We start from the raw sequence: 19321 nt of genomic DNA, 5'->3' as shown, positions 1-19321 counted from the left end.
AACACTATTTACTTGTGACAATTTTTTTTTATAGTTCATAGCTTATAATCAGTGCTTTATAAAATGCCAAAAATTAGACTACATCTTTTTAATTTTCTTCTTTTCATATCTTGTAGAATTGTAAAAATAAATCACTTTTAGTTAAAAAAATAAAAAAAATTGACAATGACAAAAAAATAAACATAAAAAATTTTCATTTTTTAACATTAATTAACACATTATCTTATTTTCAATGTCAATTAACGTCCTAATTTTTTTATCTCTGACATCTGATAACCGTCTTCTTATACAGCGTTAATTTTTTTTTTTTTACTTTAAAAACTAAAGAAAACACATGTCAGTACATTTTTTTGCATTAGTTATTCTCTGCTATACTTTTTTTAAATACGATTAATTTTAAGTGAGTTTTTTCACAACATCACCGCTATGAAAGTATGTTTTATAAACATAATTTCAATTTAAAAAATAAAAAATTATTTGATTTAATAATGATTATTTTTGTAGTATTTATTTAGGACGCATCTATAATTTTTATAAAAAGTAACTTAAATATGTAACTTTCCCATCAACTAACCTAAATTAGTCAATTTGGCGCACTTTTTCCTAGGTCTATTTTCTAGTACGAGTTGACACAAATTTTAGAATGATTTATTGTTTTTGTCTTTTAAAATTTCATCACAATCATTCAAGTTGCAATGAACACATTTCAATTTAAAAATCACCATTGTATTGATAACACCATGCTTAAGGCAGTTGTTCTTTTTGAATGAATTTGAGGGAGTGAATTGGAGGGGATTTGAAGATAAATTTTTTTATCATTTATTTGAGTGAATTTAAAGGTAAATAAGAGTGAATTTGGAAATAAAATTTGTGAGAATTAATATAGAATTGTATTGACGTGACAAATTAAAAAAATTTATTTTCAAATTCACTCTTATTTACCTTCAAATTCACTCAAATAAACGACAAAAAAATTTATCTTCAAATCCTCTCAAATCTACTCAAAAGAATAAGGTCTAAATGAATTAAATAAGTTGGATACAACGCAAATATTAATATTTTGAGTGTTCAATAAATTTTAAATTTACAAAATATTCCTATTTATAAGTGGTTGGATTGTATACTTGGAGTTGCATCTACTATTTATGGGTGTATATAGGTTCGATTTAAGTGAATTAATTACTGAACTTGGAAAGTAGAGATTAATATTTACATTTTTATTAAATTTAATCTAACTTAATTAATCTTTAATAGTACTAGTTTGAATCACAAATTAATTTTTTTTTTCGTAAAATTTGTAGTTTTAAAATGTTAATTTTCAAACTGTTTAAGTTTTTTTTTTTTAAAAAAGGATATATTGTCCAACATGTAAGGAATGGAATTATTTAATATTAAAAATACACGTTTAGTTCATAAAGTACATTAAATAACTTATATTATTATTTAATAATTTTAATCAAATAAAATTTTATACTTAAATATTAAATAGGATTGGATTTAATCAAATAAAATTTTATACAAAAATATTAATTTTTATACAATAAATATTAAATTTTATACTAAAATTTTAATCAAACAAAATATAAAATAGATTGTGATTTAATTTTGGTAAAGCATTACAAAATATAGAATGTTTAATTATATGGTAATTTTAATGGTGTGATTTTGTTGACATTGTTAACATATAACAATTAATTTCTTTAACTTTACATTTTAAAATTTTATTTTATTTTACTTATTTAAATTTTAGGAAAAATGTTAGTTAATAAAAAAAATAAAAATATTAATATTGTTTCGTTAAAAATATAAAAAAGGTGAGTATTTATTTATTTACTTTTAAAATAGTATGATTATTATTTAAAATACTAGGAAAAAGTATATAGTGTAACAATTTACCTGAAACAATGTAAATACTAGCTTTAATATTATATTGTAAGTGAAGTCTTTCACTGTATTATTATTACCTTTGGGTATTTATCATTATAAATATATATTCAGTTGGTCACTTTTTCTTTAATTCTCAATATTGCATGACCATTAATTATGTGTACTGATGTTATTTCTCCATTTCTCTTTGTAAGAATTTGTTAGCATGTTTGTCCTTTTTGTGTATTTATTTATTTTCTCGTACTGTTATTACACGACGAGTCTTATTTTCTATTTTTCCCCCAAATGGTTCAAACTTTGGATGTGGAACTGCAGATGTAGGCATTGTGGAGAAAGAGAAACTCATAAACATCGCAACACGAGTTAAGTGTTCTTCTGCGCTATTAAAAAAGGTCACATTTCCAATATAAGAAGTGCATGAGCCCGAGAACTTCCCAGCAAGTTCGAGTTTGTTTAAAAAGTGTGCTTCATACAAAAGCTCTGAAGAAAATGGGGTGGCTATGTCCTATTTTCTTTCTTTGTTTTCTGGGTCTTACTGGTAATGTGTTTTGTTTTCATAAAGTTCTCAACTTTGAATGTTGTGCAGTGTGTTTTTTTTACTTCTTCTGAATCTAATATTTGTTTTTTGTTGGTTTAAATTTGCAGTAACTGGTCAAGAATCCATTGAGTTCCTAAACCTATGTGAGACGAGTGATGACATTTTACAAGCCTCATCACAAGCTGATGAGCTTCCCTTGGCTGTTTCAGTGAGCGCTGAAGACCTCAATGAGGTCTCTTTCAGTATTCTATTGGCTGAAAGATGGCTCAGACACAACGTTCTTGCACACTACCCTGCCTCCAATATCACCACCATAGTTGTGGGAACCACTGCTTTCTGCCAACAGCACCAACACAACCACCTCTCTGAGGTTCTGTCTTCCCTGAAAAATGTCTACCACTCACTCAAGAGGTGGGGTTTGGAGAAAGACATAAAAGTTTCTGTTGCTTTTACTCTGGAGTGTTTGTCTCTAAACAGAGTTTATTCTAACAATGATTTGAAAATGGTCAAACCCCTATTAGAGTTTCTCCAAGAGGTAAACTCCACATACTCTGTGATCCCACATAATGGCTTCTCCCATTTCTCTGATAAAAGTTTGAGCTTGGTGTCTTCCCACTTTGAGTCCTTGAAAAAGCTTGGATTTTTCTGTCTCGGCAACATAAATGTCATCGCCATTGTTACAAAAGGGAGAAAAAGCACGGCAAGAAAGCTTTCAGTTGTTGATTTTAGCCCAATAGGTTCTTTACCAGTAAGGCCAGCTCCAACACCAGAAATAGCCAAGGCACCAATGACCCCTTCCAATGTACCTTTGCCTCCTTTAGCACAAGTAGTTTCTTCACCCCCACCAATTCTTTCTCCCGCTTTTGCCCCTGAAGAGCCACCATTTGGTGTTCCAGCTAGTTCACCTCATGGTTTCACACTCCCTCCTTGTGATCCACTACACAATGGCTCACCTTACCCCCAGATATTCCCTGTCCAGAAGGTGTGGTGTGTGGCTAAGCCCAGTGTTCCTGAAGAAACCCTGCAACAGGCTATGGATTATGCTTGTGGAGAGGGTGGTGCTGATTGCATGGAGATTACGCCACAGGGAAACTGCTATTATCCTGATACTGTGGTTGCTCACGCTTCCTATGCTTTCAACAGTTACTGGCAGAAGCACAAGAGAAATGGCGGAACATGCAACTTTGGAGGCACTGCCATGTTGATCAATGCTGACCCAAGTAAGCATGCATTGTCCATATTGTCTTTGTTTTCTCAAATCTGTTTTAGCTTGGTTGGTGCTATTGTTTTCTTCTCTTGTTCCCTTCATTATGAAAGAGTGGTATTGATTTGCAGGTTTTCTTCACTGTCGGTTTATTCTTAGCTAAGCGAAATCAAAGTGGTGCTGGCGACCTTCTTTTTCTTGCAGTTAGTGTTGAGGATTTTATGTTAAGGTGACATTGCTTTTGATTTCCTTGCAATCTGTTTATTTATAATGTATGGACCTAGGCAGCTTCTATATTGGGAATAGAACAAGGACTAACTTAGATACGTTCCAGCATAATCGTCATGTTGTTTGTTTTCCCATGGTTTATGGATATATGTAGTAACTAAGTTGTAGTTCTGTTCTGAATTACTTTTCCGATCTATATGTCTATTTTTCCTTCAATTTTCTACTAGAATTGTCTTTTGTTGTTTTAGCTGTAAGAATACAAATTTTATCAGATGTACCAACACATTTTTGTTTCTTGCATACCATTTAAATCAGTTAGAAATTTGCGTATGGAAATAGAACATCTTGAATGGTTAGTTTTCAAAACAGGATTACAATTTGTCGTTTTGAATCCAGTCATTGTTGATTATCTTCCCCAATTCAAACATCCTTGCTCTGTTTGTCCGAAGGGTCTTTTCTTTTTTGATCTACAATGTTTTTTTCTTGCTCTGTATGACAGAAATGTCTTTCCTTTTGTCATCTAAAATGTTTTTTTCCTCAAAAATCTAAGCCGGAACTACGCTAATCATCTAGCACATAAACAAAATCGAGGTATGTCAGCATTATAGTTTTATTAGAATTTCATGTAAGAGTAATTTGGATTGAATATTGGGCAGTGCTGTACTCAGATGTCCATTTTTCCTTATAAACTGATAATAAAGTGTAAAATATTCTATTGGAGTCAGGTTAGAATGATTTGAGTTTTATACAATGATGTTTGATTTGGGTTATACAATCGAAAATTTTGTGCAAGGTAGTTTGATATTTGTGGAACGTTTTAGTCCTTAATTTGAATTTTTCTTCTGTAGCATTTGATTTTACTTTTTCTGTAAAAGGTTAAGCATTATAACGCATTTATGAATTTTGTGTAGCTATCATTTAAGAAGGGTTTTTAAATTTTACTGAAAGGATAAAATGTTTGATTATACAGTTCTGATGAGTGATTTAAAAGATGTGGGGGGCAGTGTTAAGTGTTGTCCTCTCAACTTTTTGGGTTTCATGGCCCACCTGCTGCAGCTTTTTACAGTTTGTTTTATATTTTGGTGTTTCCGAAAGAAGGTGAAACAAAATTCAAGAAAATGCTTCTGCCTAAAAAGCATTATTGGATGGGTTACAGTAGGATGAAAAAGGAGCAACGGTCAGCCACAGTGTGTATTCAACGCACTTGTTTGTATTTGAAGAGATCTAAAAGGTTTTGAAGAGGATATAGGTGAAAAAAAGGGTAATTTTGGGTAAAACCTAAGCACCTCAAGCTGCACCTTTTATTCTCTTTCTTAATCATAAGATCAAGACTAATTTAGACAAAAAAAAATTTATGTACACCTCTCAATTTTTATACCTCTTTCCAACACTCAATAAAACAATATTTTTACTTTCCTAGACTATTCATTCTAAATGATTTTATTTTGTATTTTAAAGTACAAATATTATTTTATTGGTGTTGGATAGGTGTTGAATGAAAAATGAAATATCAGTCTTACTATGCTTAATTTTTTTTTCTTAAATAAATTTAGTGTTTCGGAGTAATTGAGATGCATAACTACATTCCTAAAAAGCTTTCACTGAATTGATTGCTCTGGTTCATATCACATCTCTCGAATTTGATGACCTTGTTTGTTGTCCCTGATTAGGTAATCTGGTTTGTTATCTTAGATATGATAAGTTAAACTGGAATGGGGATTTCGGTGCACTGAATGTTGCCCGAATTTCGTAATCTGCTTCGTTATGGACGGATTGGTTATTATAGAAATGATTTTTGCATGCAATCCCGTGGATGTGCAATTATGTAGAGAATTTTGTAGTCGTATTAGTTTATGTTGTTTGTAGGTGGCTATAATTTTAATATTGGAGACGGAAGCTTATTCTTTAGACTTGAGAGACTTCATGAAAGATGAAGATTATACTAGGCCTTTTACAACTTATTAGGTATTTTCTATACATGATGGTTTACTTAAGTGAGTGAAAGGTATCGCTTTTCAGCTTGGGTTTGTTTATGTTATTATGAGATTTGATAGAGCTAATAAGCAACCTGCAAGGAAAACATGTGTTGTTAGTATAGGAAATATAAATATGACCTTCAACCTAGTATAATAGCACAAGAAAAATGTCATTATCCCTTTTAATTGAGACATAAACCAATTGATAATAGATAAATACTCAAGAAATAAGAGTACAGTGAATTAAAATTGATTACATCTAACTTCAACGTGAGAAAGTTCAACTATCCATAGAATATTGTTATACAATTTCAACATCATCTACATATAAGATTTACAATAAGAACATTTCTCTAGCTTTACATACCTATTTCTACTCCACCATTACTTATTTAATCCTCTACTCAATGTCTAAAATGAGAACATGAGGTCTTTATTCATAAAATTTTTTGGACTGTGCTAAGCCCAACTTTTAAACTCAGTCACAAAGGTTTCCTTCCATGGAGGGATTTTTTTTTTCTGTCTCTACAACCTATGTGGATGAGCACCACTTTCTTGTGCTTCAGTCATGCATCACCTTAAGTGTTCAACATCATTTTCTTGTGGCTTACCTGCAAAAGTAACGTTCCAAATTTTTGCTTGGCCACCTTATTTGATGTTCAATTGCGAATTTTTGGGCTCAATTACATCATTTTTGAATTCTTCAAAAAATTGTTGCAAATCATAAATATTCATCCAATTCCTATTTTTCTTCTTCTTAGTACCTTATGTGGTAATTATAAAGTAAAAGGGATTATTTTATACATAAATAGAACCATTTGATACATGATAAGTGTCAATTTCATATGAAAAATTTACTTATTCTTGACACTACAATAGAGCAATTGTGTAATGCAATATATACTTCCAAATGATCTTTAAGATGACACAAAATTGAATTACATCAATTAATGATCTTGTTAGAGTGTGATAAATCCATTCATTAAAGTAGATGTGTAGAAGATTCTGATGTGGTAAGTGACTTTTTTTGGACACAACTTGATTTTAATGCATTTAGCATTTTTTATTGATAAATGACACCTACAAAACCAACTGATATCTCATATCACATAATAATAACAAACTCAAATTGAAAAACAATATCTCACCCACTCAAGTAGCTTTCACATGTAGAAAATACTTCATAATTTGAAAAAGGTCTAGTATAACTCATTTCACTTTCATTGACTAAAATGAAAGAATATTCCATGTTGAAGCTTTGATTTATTTCATGTGAGTATTAAAGCCTAAAGAATAAGCTTTCATCTCAAATATGAAAATTTAACCGCGTACAAACTAATAGAACTACAAAATTCTATGCATAATTGCACATCCACTAGAGTGCATAAATCTTTTGTAGAATAACCAACCTGTGCATAATGAAAATGATTACAAAATTTAGGAAACATTTTGTGCACCTGATTAGAAAATCGGGTCAACATTCTATGCATCAGATTGTCCATTCCGGTTTGACTTATTGGATTCGGGATAACAAACTGGATTACCTAATTTGAGAGGACAAACTGAATCATCAAATTTAGGAGATGTGATATAAACCAAAACAATCAATAAAGTGTAATCTTTTGAGGGTTGTAGCTAATGAACTGGACAATCGGGTGTACAATTGCGATAAAAGGTAACTGGATTGATTGATTCGGTTCACATCCTTCACATTTGGTAATCCGATTAGTTCTTCCGGATCCGGTGACTCAAACTGGATTGCCCATTTCAATGCACAAAAACGTTGCCCAAATTATGTAATTTGGTTCCTTATAGGAGAACTCAAATCATCACATTAGAGAATCCATCGCTACTGTTTACCTCTTCAAAATAAAATATTATCTCGATTCAATCAATGAAATTGCATGACACTTTGTTGGGTAGTCCATCACCAAAGCTAAGCATGGATCCGGCGGATGCTTGGTTCTTTAGTGTCAAACCCAAAAAGGATTAATATGCAGGAAGAATAGTTTGAGTTTTGGGGAGGGAGGAAGAAGATGACAGTTTTATTCATTTATTAGTATATAATTTGGAGGGAGCAAAATATGAATCAATTCAAAATCTAGAGGTGCAGGATGAAAATAATTATGGGGTGCATGAAGAAGCCCCCTCCTTAATTAGACCTAGCTAAGCCCAATCACAAGGTCATGTTGGGCCTTTATGTTGTTACAGGCCTAGTTCCTTCTTGGGTGTTGCTCCCTCCACCACCACCACTTCTCCCTCCACCTCCCTAATCTTCTGAAAAAAAATTTAATTATAAAAATAACATTTTTTATTTTTAACCCTATTTATTTACTTTAAACTCAATCCCTATCTTTCTGTCAATTTTTACTTTTCACTCAGTCTCACCTCCCAACTGTCCTTCTCTCTCTGTTTGTTTTAATTACAAAAATATTAATATAATAAAATTATATATTTCATATAATTAAACTAATAAATAATTTTTTATATAATTATAAATTTATTAAAGAATACAAAAACCATATATAAAAAATATATATTATACAAAAACATTAAAACAAAAAACTAATTATATATAACTGCAAAATACAAAAAAATATAAATATAAACTAATAACAATAAAGATCTTCAAAAATGCGTTATTAAAATACATCAAAAATATATTAAAAAATAATACATCAAAACATAAATTATATTATTAAAATATCTCCAAAATTAATATAAAAAAATAAATTGGAAAATAAACATGTAACTTTAAACGGATGTGAGCATCCGTCAATGGATGTCAACATTCATTTAAGACAAAACGGATATCGACATTCGTTTTTCCTTAAACGAATGTTGACATCCGCTCAGGGATGCTCACATCCGTTTAAAGATTATACGTTTATTTTTTTAGGGTTTATTATGCACCTTCACAACGAATCCTTCAAGCACCACCACCACCGCCACCACACACCGATCTTGGCACGGCTGATCAATTGCTTCCACCATCACTTGCAATCTTTCACTAAGCACACCAGCTAATGAAAGTCCTATCACAATTAAAGAATGAGAGGAAGAAGTGAAACGTGAAAAAGAGGAAGAAGAGCACAATGAAACAATGAGGAGACGAACAATAAAAAGGAAGAAGAGTTGCCGCGACATACATGTATAAGATTGGAGTGGGTAGAGATTAAAAAATTTTAACCCTAAAATTTTACTAAAGATAAAATAGGAATGAAAAAATAAAAAAGAGGGATAAAACATTAATGGAATAGTACATGAAGGAAGGAGTGGTGGTGGAAGGAGCAACACTTCCTTCTTTCAACCTCATCACAATAATTTTGCGTCCAAAAGGTTCTATTCGTTAACGTGGTACTCCTTTTCAATTTTAGTACTATGCACTCTGGTTAATATTGAATAAGAGAAATATTTATTCTAGTAATACTCTTTTAACCCCTTTGTTAGAAATCTGGACTGACATAGAACTGTTTTCTTCTGGATATGTTGAAACAGAAGAAAATACAATTAGGAGAAATAGAATATTTTGTTCATTTAAATAGGCTAAAAATATTAAATAAAAAAGGAGAAAAATGGTTTATGTTTTCTTTTGCTTTGTTTTGAGTTTATAAAAAGAAAACATTTTTGTGTGACGTAAGAATGCTATTTAAAATAGTAAGCTAACTTACAAATTTTTTTAGGATATACATTTTTTCCTTTTCATTTAATTTGACACTTTATTTCTCCTATAAACAAGCCTTTTTTTTTTTACCATAATAAGAAGCATGGAGTTTATCAATCAAATTAAATATACACTTTTCCCCTCTTTGATTTCCTTCTGTTCATGTGGTGTCAAACAAATAAATTTTTATGTAATCTCATTCAATTAGTACATAATTGTGACATTATCTTTCCGACAGCAGTTGCCACCTTTGTCCTATCTCTCCTTAATTTAGACATGAAAAAAAAGTAAAAATAGAGCCACTTCACAAATGATACGTAGTGCTATTTAACAGATAAGTTTTACACTAGTCCTTGACTTGAAAATGGCTAAACGAATCTACACAAAGTTAACGGAAAATTCATGTATAACAAGTTTACCTTTCTATGAATGCTTTTGTTCAATCAAACCTATAAATTATCATAATAACTACTATTATTTGATGAATGAATTTATTTTTGTCAATAATTATACAAATTATGTGATGAAATTTATATTTACTTATATATTTTGAATTAGTTTTATTTTTAATTAATGTAATATTTTAATAAATTCTCTCGTATTGATATGTATAAATGTGAACTAAAATATTAATAAATGATTTGATAACAACTCAATATGAATCTGAATGGAATAATAAACATATTTTGTGAGAATAAAATTTAATTTATAGTTTTAATATTATGTTAAAAATTGAATTTTAAACCTAATTCAATTTTTTAAATGATTTGTAAGTTCATTAATTCAATTAACATTGAATTGATCTAAACTAACTTAGTTATTTGATTAAAATAACATAGTTATCATATATTTCAAATTTAAGCATAAAATGAGAATTGTTAAATACTGAGGCTATAAAAAAAAAAATACTATCGTCCAATCTTGACTTCAACTTTATAACAAACCATTTGTCATTTTGTGCTTAAATCCAAACCAGTGAATTGGTCCATTAAACTAAGATGGGGGAAAAGAAAATGGAAAACAGGCACGGTGAGTAGCTTATAATCGAGCTTTTTTAAATTCTATAGTGGAAAAGAAAAACGTTTCAATCTTCTACGTCTCTCTCTTTTCTTGGCAAACTGGGAATCACTTTTGTGTCTTTGACCTGATCCGTCGAAGTATCCATGGTCTGTCTTATGAAGCTCTAAAATAGAAAATTCTGACTCGAGAAACGAGCTTCTACACCTAAATTATGTTTAATTAGTGACCATTAGGCAAAAGTCGGCATGTTCCATTCGCATAATTGACTAATACCAATAATAATTTACGCAGTTTGCTTGCAGAATATAATTAATTAAACTTAGGTCGTTTTATTGACCTAATTAATCAAGACTAATTTGTTTAAGAGATTAGTTAGTCAAATCATTACTTTTATTCTTTCGGGCTTAAGACGCGGAAGACACTGATCCGTGATCACTTCACTTCACTTCACTCGTGCATGTTTCTCCTTCCTTCTTCTTTTTATATGATTGCTAATCTTTTTTTCTGCTTATTTTAATGTTTCAGATAATTACAATTACAGGTAGGCCTTTGAATCTATCTATCACTTCACAATTTAAAAATCGGAACCTTTGTATGCATTCAGTGGCGGGAGTACCTAATGTTTATGTTTTTTATTTGCGAATGTCACAAATAATTGAGTAATAGATTAACGAGAGATTTTTACTAATAGTATATTTCATCTATTCTACAATTATTTAGTTAATCAATCTAACTCGGCTCATTTATTAGTAAATTGAAAAAATTCGAATTCGGTCCGAGTTATCACAAGTTAGTGGGTTAAACGTGTTGGCTCACTTACTCATTAACTCACTTAATTATAAATTTTTTTAAAATAAAAAAAATTATAATTTTTTTAATTCAAATCTAAATAAATTTCACTCTAAAATGATGTTAAACTCCAAAGACAATTCAAAATAAAAAAAATATTATATAATCTAAGCATAATCCAAAAACAAACACAAAATACGAACAAATAAGTTTTTAATATTCATAATTTTTGTATCACTTATCTATTTATAATATCTCTTGAATAGATAAATCTATAATATTTTTCTTCTTTGAAACATTTTTTTTTATCCCCATCTACGATATAATTAAAAAATTTTAACTAATAATACTGAAACATAAAATAATAAATAATTAAGTTAAATTAGGTGAATTGGTGAGCCAACGAGTTCAACCTAGGTGAGCCAGTTTCTAAGTGAGTCGGGTTGAAAAGTAACCCGCATAAAAAAATTAAATTTTTTTTTCAAACACAATCCGACTCAAACTTGTAGTAGGTTGAGTTGGCTCGCGGGTTAGAAGAAATTTTGACACGACTATTATATATATTGCATAAGAGAAGACATGTGATTAGAAACTATTCAAGATAAATGTAATATTTAAAATAAAATATGAGGTGTGAAAGTTAAGCAAATTCTATTCACTATTGTTTATTTTGAGTCATTAAATTAGGTGCATTGATAAGCCAACTCAGCTCACCACGGATTTGACCTAGGTGAGCGGTTTCTAAGTCAGTCAGGTTAAAAAGTAATTCGTATAAAAAAATTACATTTTTTTTAAATCTATCTCGGTTCAAACTCGTAGTAGATCAAGTTGACTATTTTGACACTGACATATATATTGCATGAGAAAAGACATGTGATTGGAAACTATTCTAAGATAAATGTAATATTTAAAACAAAATATGAGGTGTGAAAGTTAAACAAACTCTATTCAGTATTATTTATTTTGAGTCATTAAATAATCAGAAGGTAAACGAACGCAACCAACTTCTCAATTATGTAAATAATTGTTGTTGAAGTTGAATGTGTTTTCTTTTTCTCTGTATTTTTTTATTGTTAACAATATTTTACTCTTATGAATGTTCACACTAACATTCTTGACTAGGGTGTTTCCGCGTGCTACATTCGTTGAAGGTATCCCTTGGATTTTTACGGAATTTTCGAACCCCTATTCTCGATAGGCTCCTCACAAAAGGACAAATGTTATTATGTTTGAAAATATGAATTTAGTCACATAAACAACTACATGCACGTATGATCATAAACCTAATTTTGAGAACGAGAAGGTTATTAAAAATTAGATTTTAAACTTAATTCAAATTTACAAAATCAATTTACAAGTTAAAATTTATATTTACCTATATACTCTAAACTAATTTTATTTCTAAGACTTTCAACCATTGCAAATTATGTTTGTTTTATATATAAATTAATGATTATGGTATGTTAACAATTTTCTTATTCTATATAATTATTTTATAACTTTTTTTACTTTTTATTAAATATTACACTCAACTGTTTGTTTAGGCAAAAAAAAAACGAGTATAGCACAGGAGATAATCACGTTTTCCCTAAAGAAAGAGAAATACATGACCCTGCTCTTGAATTCAACGATCAAAATATCATAATACGAAAAAAAAATTGAAAATCATTGTCAGTTCAATTATCTATTTTTGCCAGCAATATACCAACTAACTTGTATAGAGAACACATGGGTGCTTATTAAATGTGGAGTTTACAATAAAAAAAAGAATTTTTGGTAATAAAAAATATATAAATATTTTTTTTCTTAAAATTAAGTTGGAGCAAGTCGTCCATTTAAAATTTTATTATGAAAAAAAAAAATCAGTGTGAGAGTGCAGTAACGTATTCATGCAAATAACAATGATAAAATATGTTTTTAACTTTTTTGTAATGCGTGACAGTGAAAAAACTTAAACGTGTAGAATAAAATGAATATATGACTAGTTATAAATAAGTTTGTCTAATGACTTATTTATTGTTGAGTCAATAGATTAATGATGAAAAATGAACTGATAATTTGATTCAATTTTTTTTATTAAATCCCTTATTAAAAAGGAATTTTGAGGTTAATTTATTATCATAAACTTACATGTTTATAAGGTGATAGTTGTTTTTACTTATAATGTATAATTAACACTCTTATCACTTCTATATTTGTAAGTTATCTAATACCAATCCAATAAAACAGACTTTCTTATCATGTTAAAAAGTGAAATTAAATTTAACTTATTTTTAGAAAACCAATTTGTAGAATAATTTACTAATAGAATATAAATTAATTTGTATCTAGTATAAAACCTGCAATTTCTTTTATGGTATAACCAATTTATTAATCTATTTATATTTATTCCATATGTTATAAAAGTAAACATATAACAATAACATAGTAAAATAAACCCAATAGTTTACAATTTTTTTTTTTAAATTCCATTTAACGTGGTTAAGCCGTTGGATGTGGATTAGATGAAATTGATTCAATTCTTTTTAAATTGATTTTTTTAACCCATCATGTTACTCCATCGAGTTAACAAGATAACATATTTTGTACTGCTCAAATTCAACATAATAAAATAAAGTAAAGAGTACAATTTATCTAGTTCGTAAAATAGGATGAAAATGTTATATTTAAATTTGAAAAAAAAATGTTTTTATTTTAAAAGTTAATTATATTAAATTGAATAATTTATATAATCAAAAATAATAAGAGTGATTATGATAATCATATTCGAGACGAACAATTGTAACCATTCGGTCATTTTAAAAAATAATTAGTTCTGATAATGATTCATTTAGGACAAAACATAATTAATATCAATCGAATCATGTTAGACAGTTGATAATTCAAAGTTTATTTTAAAATCTATACATACTAATTTGAAGTGAAAATATATTTGATTATATTTTCAATATACATAATTTTCAAAACAACTTTTTTATTAATTTTCAGTCATATTGTCTTTTATAAGTAATTTTAGACCAAACAAAATTTTAAAACAAACAATAATGAAAACAAACATCCAAAATATAATAAACAAATTACATCAATCCCGTAAACAAAACACTACTAATATACATTTAACTTAGAAAGTTAATTAGAGTTTTTTGAAGAATGAAATATCCTTGAATGGGGAAAGACATATATGGAAAACGACAAGGAGTGAGTGAAGGATAAGAGCAAAGTTGATAGCACTACGATACTTTTGAAGGAATTAGGTAATGCTAGGTACGTGGTCAACTCCATGTAGTTCGATTGACTTGCAAAATGACTAAGTTATCCTTTCCAGACCGCAGGTACAGTTTTGTAGCTATCTCTTTTGGAACGAGGAGTCATGTGTCAAAGAAAATGAATGGCATGTCCATCACCCAAAAAAGATGGGGGTGAAGGATATTATGAATGGGGGTGGCAAACCCCAAAAAGATACTATGATTAGAAGGAAAATGAATCACAAAGAAAAGATAACACCACTAAGTCCCACACTTCCAACAAGTTAGTACTCATCACTTTAGTGCAATCCTAAGGCCACACACACTCTTCACTCTCCATCCGCCACCTCATCATCACCTCTCCCCATTACTTTCATGCCTTCCACACTTTACTTCTTCCCCACACAAACATTACTAAATAACACAAAAAAAAACCATTACAACACTCTGACATTATACATTCCATTAACATAAATACTAATCAAATTACCATACAAAACGGTGTCAAATATATGTTGACCGTTTTAATACAACATATTTAATCATCTTAACTGTCTTTTATTCTTACTCTCTATCTTTATAACATTTTTTAGACGTTTTCTCACTTTAAAAATTCCATTTTAATCCTTCGATGAAAAAATAATCATCAGAGAGAAAGGAAGTTAAATAAAAAAAAAAGGACAAAGTAGTTTAGAAATAAATTTTTATGGGGAGAATAAAAGCCATCGCTATTGAGTGAATAAGAGAAAAAAGTTAAGAAAAACTGCGAATATAATGAGGCCTAAATAAATTTCATGGGTGTGCTTACAATTGGGAGCTTTTGACTCGTACTAGCACCATTAAGACATAAATGTATATTATATTCTTTAAATTTAAATAACAGGGTTTTTATCGTATCACACTTATAATCTTATCTCACATTCTTTGTTCTGTTGTAATCTGTTTGCATAAAAAAATTATGCAAATGCATCCTGCAACTACAATTTATCTAAGAAATATGCGAGGAACTCAATAATCAAATAAAGTTAGGCAAAGATAAGATCCTGAGCTGCGGGCATATTATCAAAGGACAGAAGACATTGGCGTCAAAAAGGTTCTTTAAGAAAAGATTAGAAACAAGACATGTCCAAACAAAAAAGTATATTGGGATTCACCCACGAGTTCATATCCCCCTCTCTCAAAAGCCATATCCCATTATTGATATAAAAGCGTAGCATAGTCATAGATTCCGATACTTATATTTAGTAAAATAACTATATTATAAAAAACAATAAAAAAAAGAAGCAAAGTCCAAATTGCTAAAGAGGATAGGTAAATAAGAGCGGAAACTAAAAGGGTCCTAAGAAAAAGCTAATTCGTAACAACAAAAGGTGAAGGGATATGGTGGATATAACTTACAAGGATATTCCTTCAACATAGCAAAAACGACAATAAAATCACATATACCTCAACTATCTGCATTTCCACCCCCAACTCGTTACCCTAACTAGATAATATAGTTTGAGAAAGTATGCACAAAAGGAGAGAGAAAAGGAAATAGGAGGAACCGAAAAAGAAAGAAAAAGACAAGAGAACCAAAAAGTGGAGATGGACGTTGACTCGTTAGACCTCTCTCGGGTCAACAAAAATGGACATTCCGGGTTGAGATTTGGTCCAGTCACCAACGGAACCGTCACTGTAATCTTCACCCAACCGCTTCATACACCATAAATCTTCGTCACAAGACAGCATCTTCCAGTGGGGTATACCGGACCGTAAGGGCTCGTTTGGTGATACTTCCGTGGCCACCACCCTGCAACCTTTTTCCATCGCGAGGTTGTGAGCGAACCCACAGAGGGCCTTCACCATCTTCGCTGCATCTGGGCCTTCACCTCCAAGCCCGTACATGAAGTGAAACCCGAATGGCCTGAACAAGTCTGGGATCGACGGTACCCGCAGCCACGGCAGGGCCCGGTCCACCACCCTCGTCGTCTTCGCGAGCGTGCGCTTCACGCGCGACGCGCCTCGCACCTCGAGCGTGAACACCTCCTTAGAGTTCCACACGCTCACCAAGGCCCACGACTTGGGTGGGTCCGACAGGAAAAGATCTGGCCCAGGCCATGTCTCGGCACTGTAGGACCCGCCCGGGACCGCCAGAAACGTCCCCAGACTCAGCTTGTTCTTCAGGACGGAGTCAATGTCGCGCGGGAAGAACTCCGTCGTGGCGAAACGGCGACGGTAGAGAACCTCCGCGTCGGAAGGGGAAAGGCTAATGATTGTGACCTTGGGGGACACCCTTGCTCTGTGGGCGAAAACGGGGTTGACAAGAATGGACGGGGTACGGAACTTTGAATACCCGCATTTGTCGGTGAAGAGTTTAACGGAAGCTAAATTGTCGTTTTCCGTTGCCATGTAGGAATACTCGGCACCATTATCCCTGAACCACGCCTCCATCCTGTGCACCAGCTTCAACCCTATTCCCATTCTCCTGCATCATCACAGCACAAGCAAATAATCAATTAACATCTCATCAACATCTTCATCAGTATATCATTAACACAATCATCTATCTAATTTATTCTTACCGTTGATTGGGCGAAACGCGAAGGCCTAGTATGTAGGCGACTTTAGTGTACACCGGAACATGCTTAGTGTTATTGGCATTGTGTTTTCCGTTCCTGGATAGTCTTTTTCCGCATGTCACCGTTTTTATGCATCCTCTTATCATTCCTACTACCTCTTCACCAATCTCCGCCACCTGTTGATCCACATGAGAAAATAATTATGTACACAGAACATCTTATTATCTCGTTGAAACTTTACAGTAGCATAATCGTCTCTCATTGAGTTGGTGAGAAAAGTGTCTGTGTAGATACATTGATTGAAGTTGGTCAGTTGATATATACCAGCATGAGAAAAGCAGGCGAATGGCGAACCCTGCAAATTGGGTCACCGAGCATGTCCGTGAAGAGAGAAAGCTTGCCACTGGGTCCAACTTCGCATATCCTTTCAACAGCTTCTACTCTCTCTCTATCTCGATCAGGATCGAACTCTCTCACAGACAGCATAGGTTTTAACTCTTCATCCATCAGAAGAAAGGTAGGATATTCCTGTGGTGGTGAGAAATAAGATAGAAGAGATAGACGGCAGAAGGAAGTGCGAAGAACTATAGCAAGGGAAGGATAGAGTTTTATAGAGGAGTCTGAGAGTGAGGAAATTGCAGCTTTTTCAAGACTGATTAATAGTTACACTGTGCCATAAGCAAAAAACCTAAACTACCAAGTTCGAAATTTGAGAACCCAAACAGAGGCTGAAAAATGATTTGTATAGGTATGAATGAATTTGGAAAGTCAATAAATAAAAAAAAGAAAGAGAAGAGAAGGGGCTGTTTATTTAGATATTTCAGCTTCTATTATTCCTCCGCAGTTGCCAGGTACAACTCTTGTGGCCTTTAAATACTGAACTTTTGAGTTCTTCTCTGTTAGTTTATATTTTTCTTGGTTTTGTTCATTTTCAATACATGATTATTTTTTAGTTTCTCTCTCTAGAATCTACCACTTCCTTTTGCTTTCATTTCCTATTATTCAATTATATATACTATAACTTTAAAATAATTTGGAATATGTCTTTATCTATTCTTCCTTCCTCCATCTATTGTTTTTTCTATATTGGGGAGACTTTTTTTTCTTCTGTTTTTGGACTTAACATTTTTAATTTTCTTCTTTATGAGTAGCAATAATAATGACGGAAATGAATGAATAATATTGATTGCCAGAGGCAGGAGAAAAGGCAATGGGACGAATAAGTGGCGGCTATGACTGCGCAGTATTGTGGTGATGTTCTTAATTTAATTTTTAATCATTTATTTTATACGGAAGGATGCGTTGCCATCATGACCCCATTTGTAATCATTACCTTTAATACTACTACATACTCTCACTTTCCTTACTATGTATGCATTACATAGAAGAACATACCTGTTTTATTTTTTTAATTTATAGAAAACATTAAAAATATTTTTAAAATATAAAATCAGTTGTATTTATTTTCCATCTGTTTTTTTTATTTATCTCTTTATTTTGCATCAGATAATTTGATCATGTATTCTAAGACATTTTTATTCATCAACAATAAAATGTTTATTTTTATTTTCATCTTTTTATTTTGTTTTTTCAAATTAAACACGAGAAAAATTCTTATATACCTTGAATTATACGTATATTTTAACCTACGGTACATACACATTAGTGTGTGTGGAATGTTGTGAACTGTTTGCATCCATAGGATGCCAGCGATAATATCAATGTTGTATTCCCTTTCTACCAAACTATAGTGAAACCCCAACCAGCAACCTATTTAGTTTGTATTTTCCATCAACTTTTTCGATGAAATTGAATTTAATATATATTTTTTAAAATTTATGTTTTAAATTGTAAAATTCAAAAGCGACATATCAGTACGTGATCTCTTCCTTTTCTACACATATTATATGACGTAATCATGGTAAATAAAATTGTAATTTTAATATACTAAATATTATGATTTTCTTATATATTGTTTAATTATTAATAGAATTAAATTCTAATTTATTTTTGTTTATTTATGTATTGTCGCAGTGACCATTGAACTGCAAAATCGATTCCTCTTACACTGCTCTGCTGTTAGTTGATTTTCTGAACACGATCGTGGCCGTTGATATCATTGTCGCTGAACCGACTGCTAGGATTTCTTTGCTCGTGAGCAGCAAAGATTCTCCTTACTTTTATCATACCACTGATTAAAGCCTATGAG

At 31.1% G+C, this 19321-nt stretch overlaps 2 protein-coding genes across 2 annotated transcripts; one reads left to right on the top strand and one right to left on the bottom strand.

Moving 5' to 3' along the window:
* The first annotated feature begins 2163 nt into the window (after positions 1–2163).
* LOC124829928 (glucan endo-1,3-beta-glucosidase 13) lies at positions 2164–4080 on the top strand. The gene is made up of 3 exons (XM_047303517.2): positions 2164–2425; positions 2533–3645; positions 3761–4080. Exons 1-3 carry the CDS (start codon positions 2305–2307, stop codon positions 3790–3792), a joined length of 1266 nt encoding a protein of 421 aa, XP_047159473.2. The 5' UTR covers positions 2164–2304; the 3' UTR covers positions 3793–4080.
* Positions 4081–15733: 11653 nt separating this feature from the next.
* Positions 15734–17936, bottom strand: LOC124833264 (putative N-acetyltransferase HLS1). Its single transcript, XM_047307693.2, has 3 exons — positions 17437–17936; positions 17116–17288; positions 15734–17018 (listed from the first exon to the last, which is right to left on the bottom strand). The coding sequence occupies exons 1-3, from the start codon at positions 17617–17619 to the stop codon at positions 16154–16156; spliced, it is 1221 nt and encodes a 406-aa protein (XP_047163649.1). The 5' UTR covers positions 17620–17936; the 3' UTR covers positions 15734–16153.
* Positions 17937–19321: the final 1385 nt, after the last annotated feature.

This window comes from Vigna umbellata, chromosome 7 (genome assembly GCF_029865625.1).
Source record: "Vigna umbellata cultivar VRB3 chromosome 7, Vumbellata_1.0, whole genome shotgun sequence".
NCBI lineage: Eukaryota > Viridiplantae > Streptophyta > Magnoliopsida > Fabales > Fabaceae > Vigna > Vigna umbellata.
The sequence above is the reverse complement of the archived record's forward strand: the minus strand, read 5'-3'. Positions and strand labels throughout refer to the sequence as shown.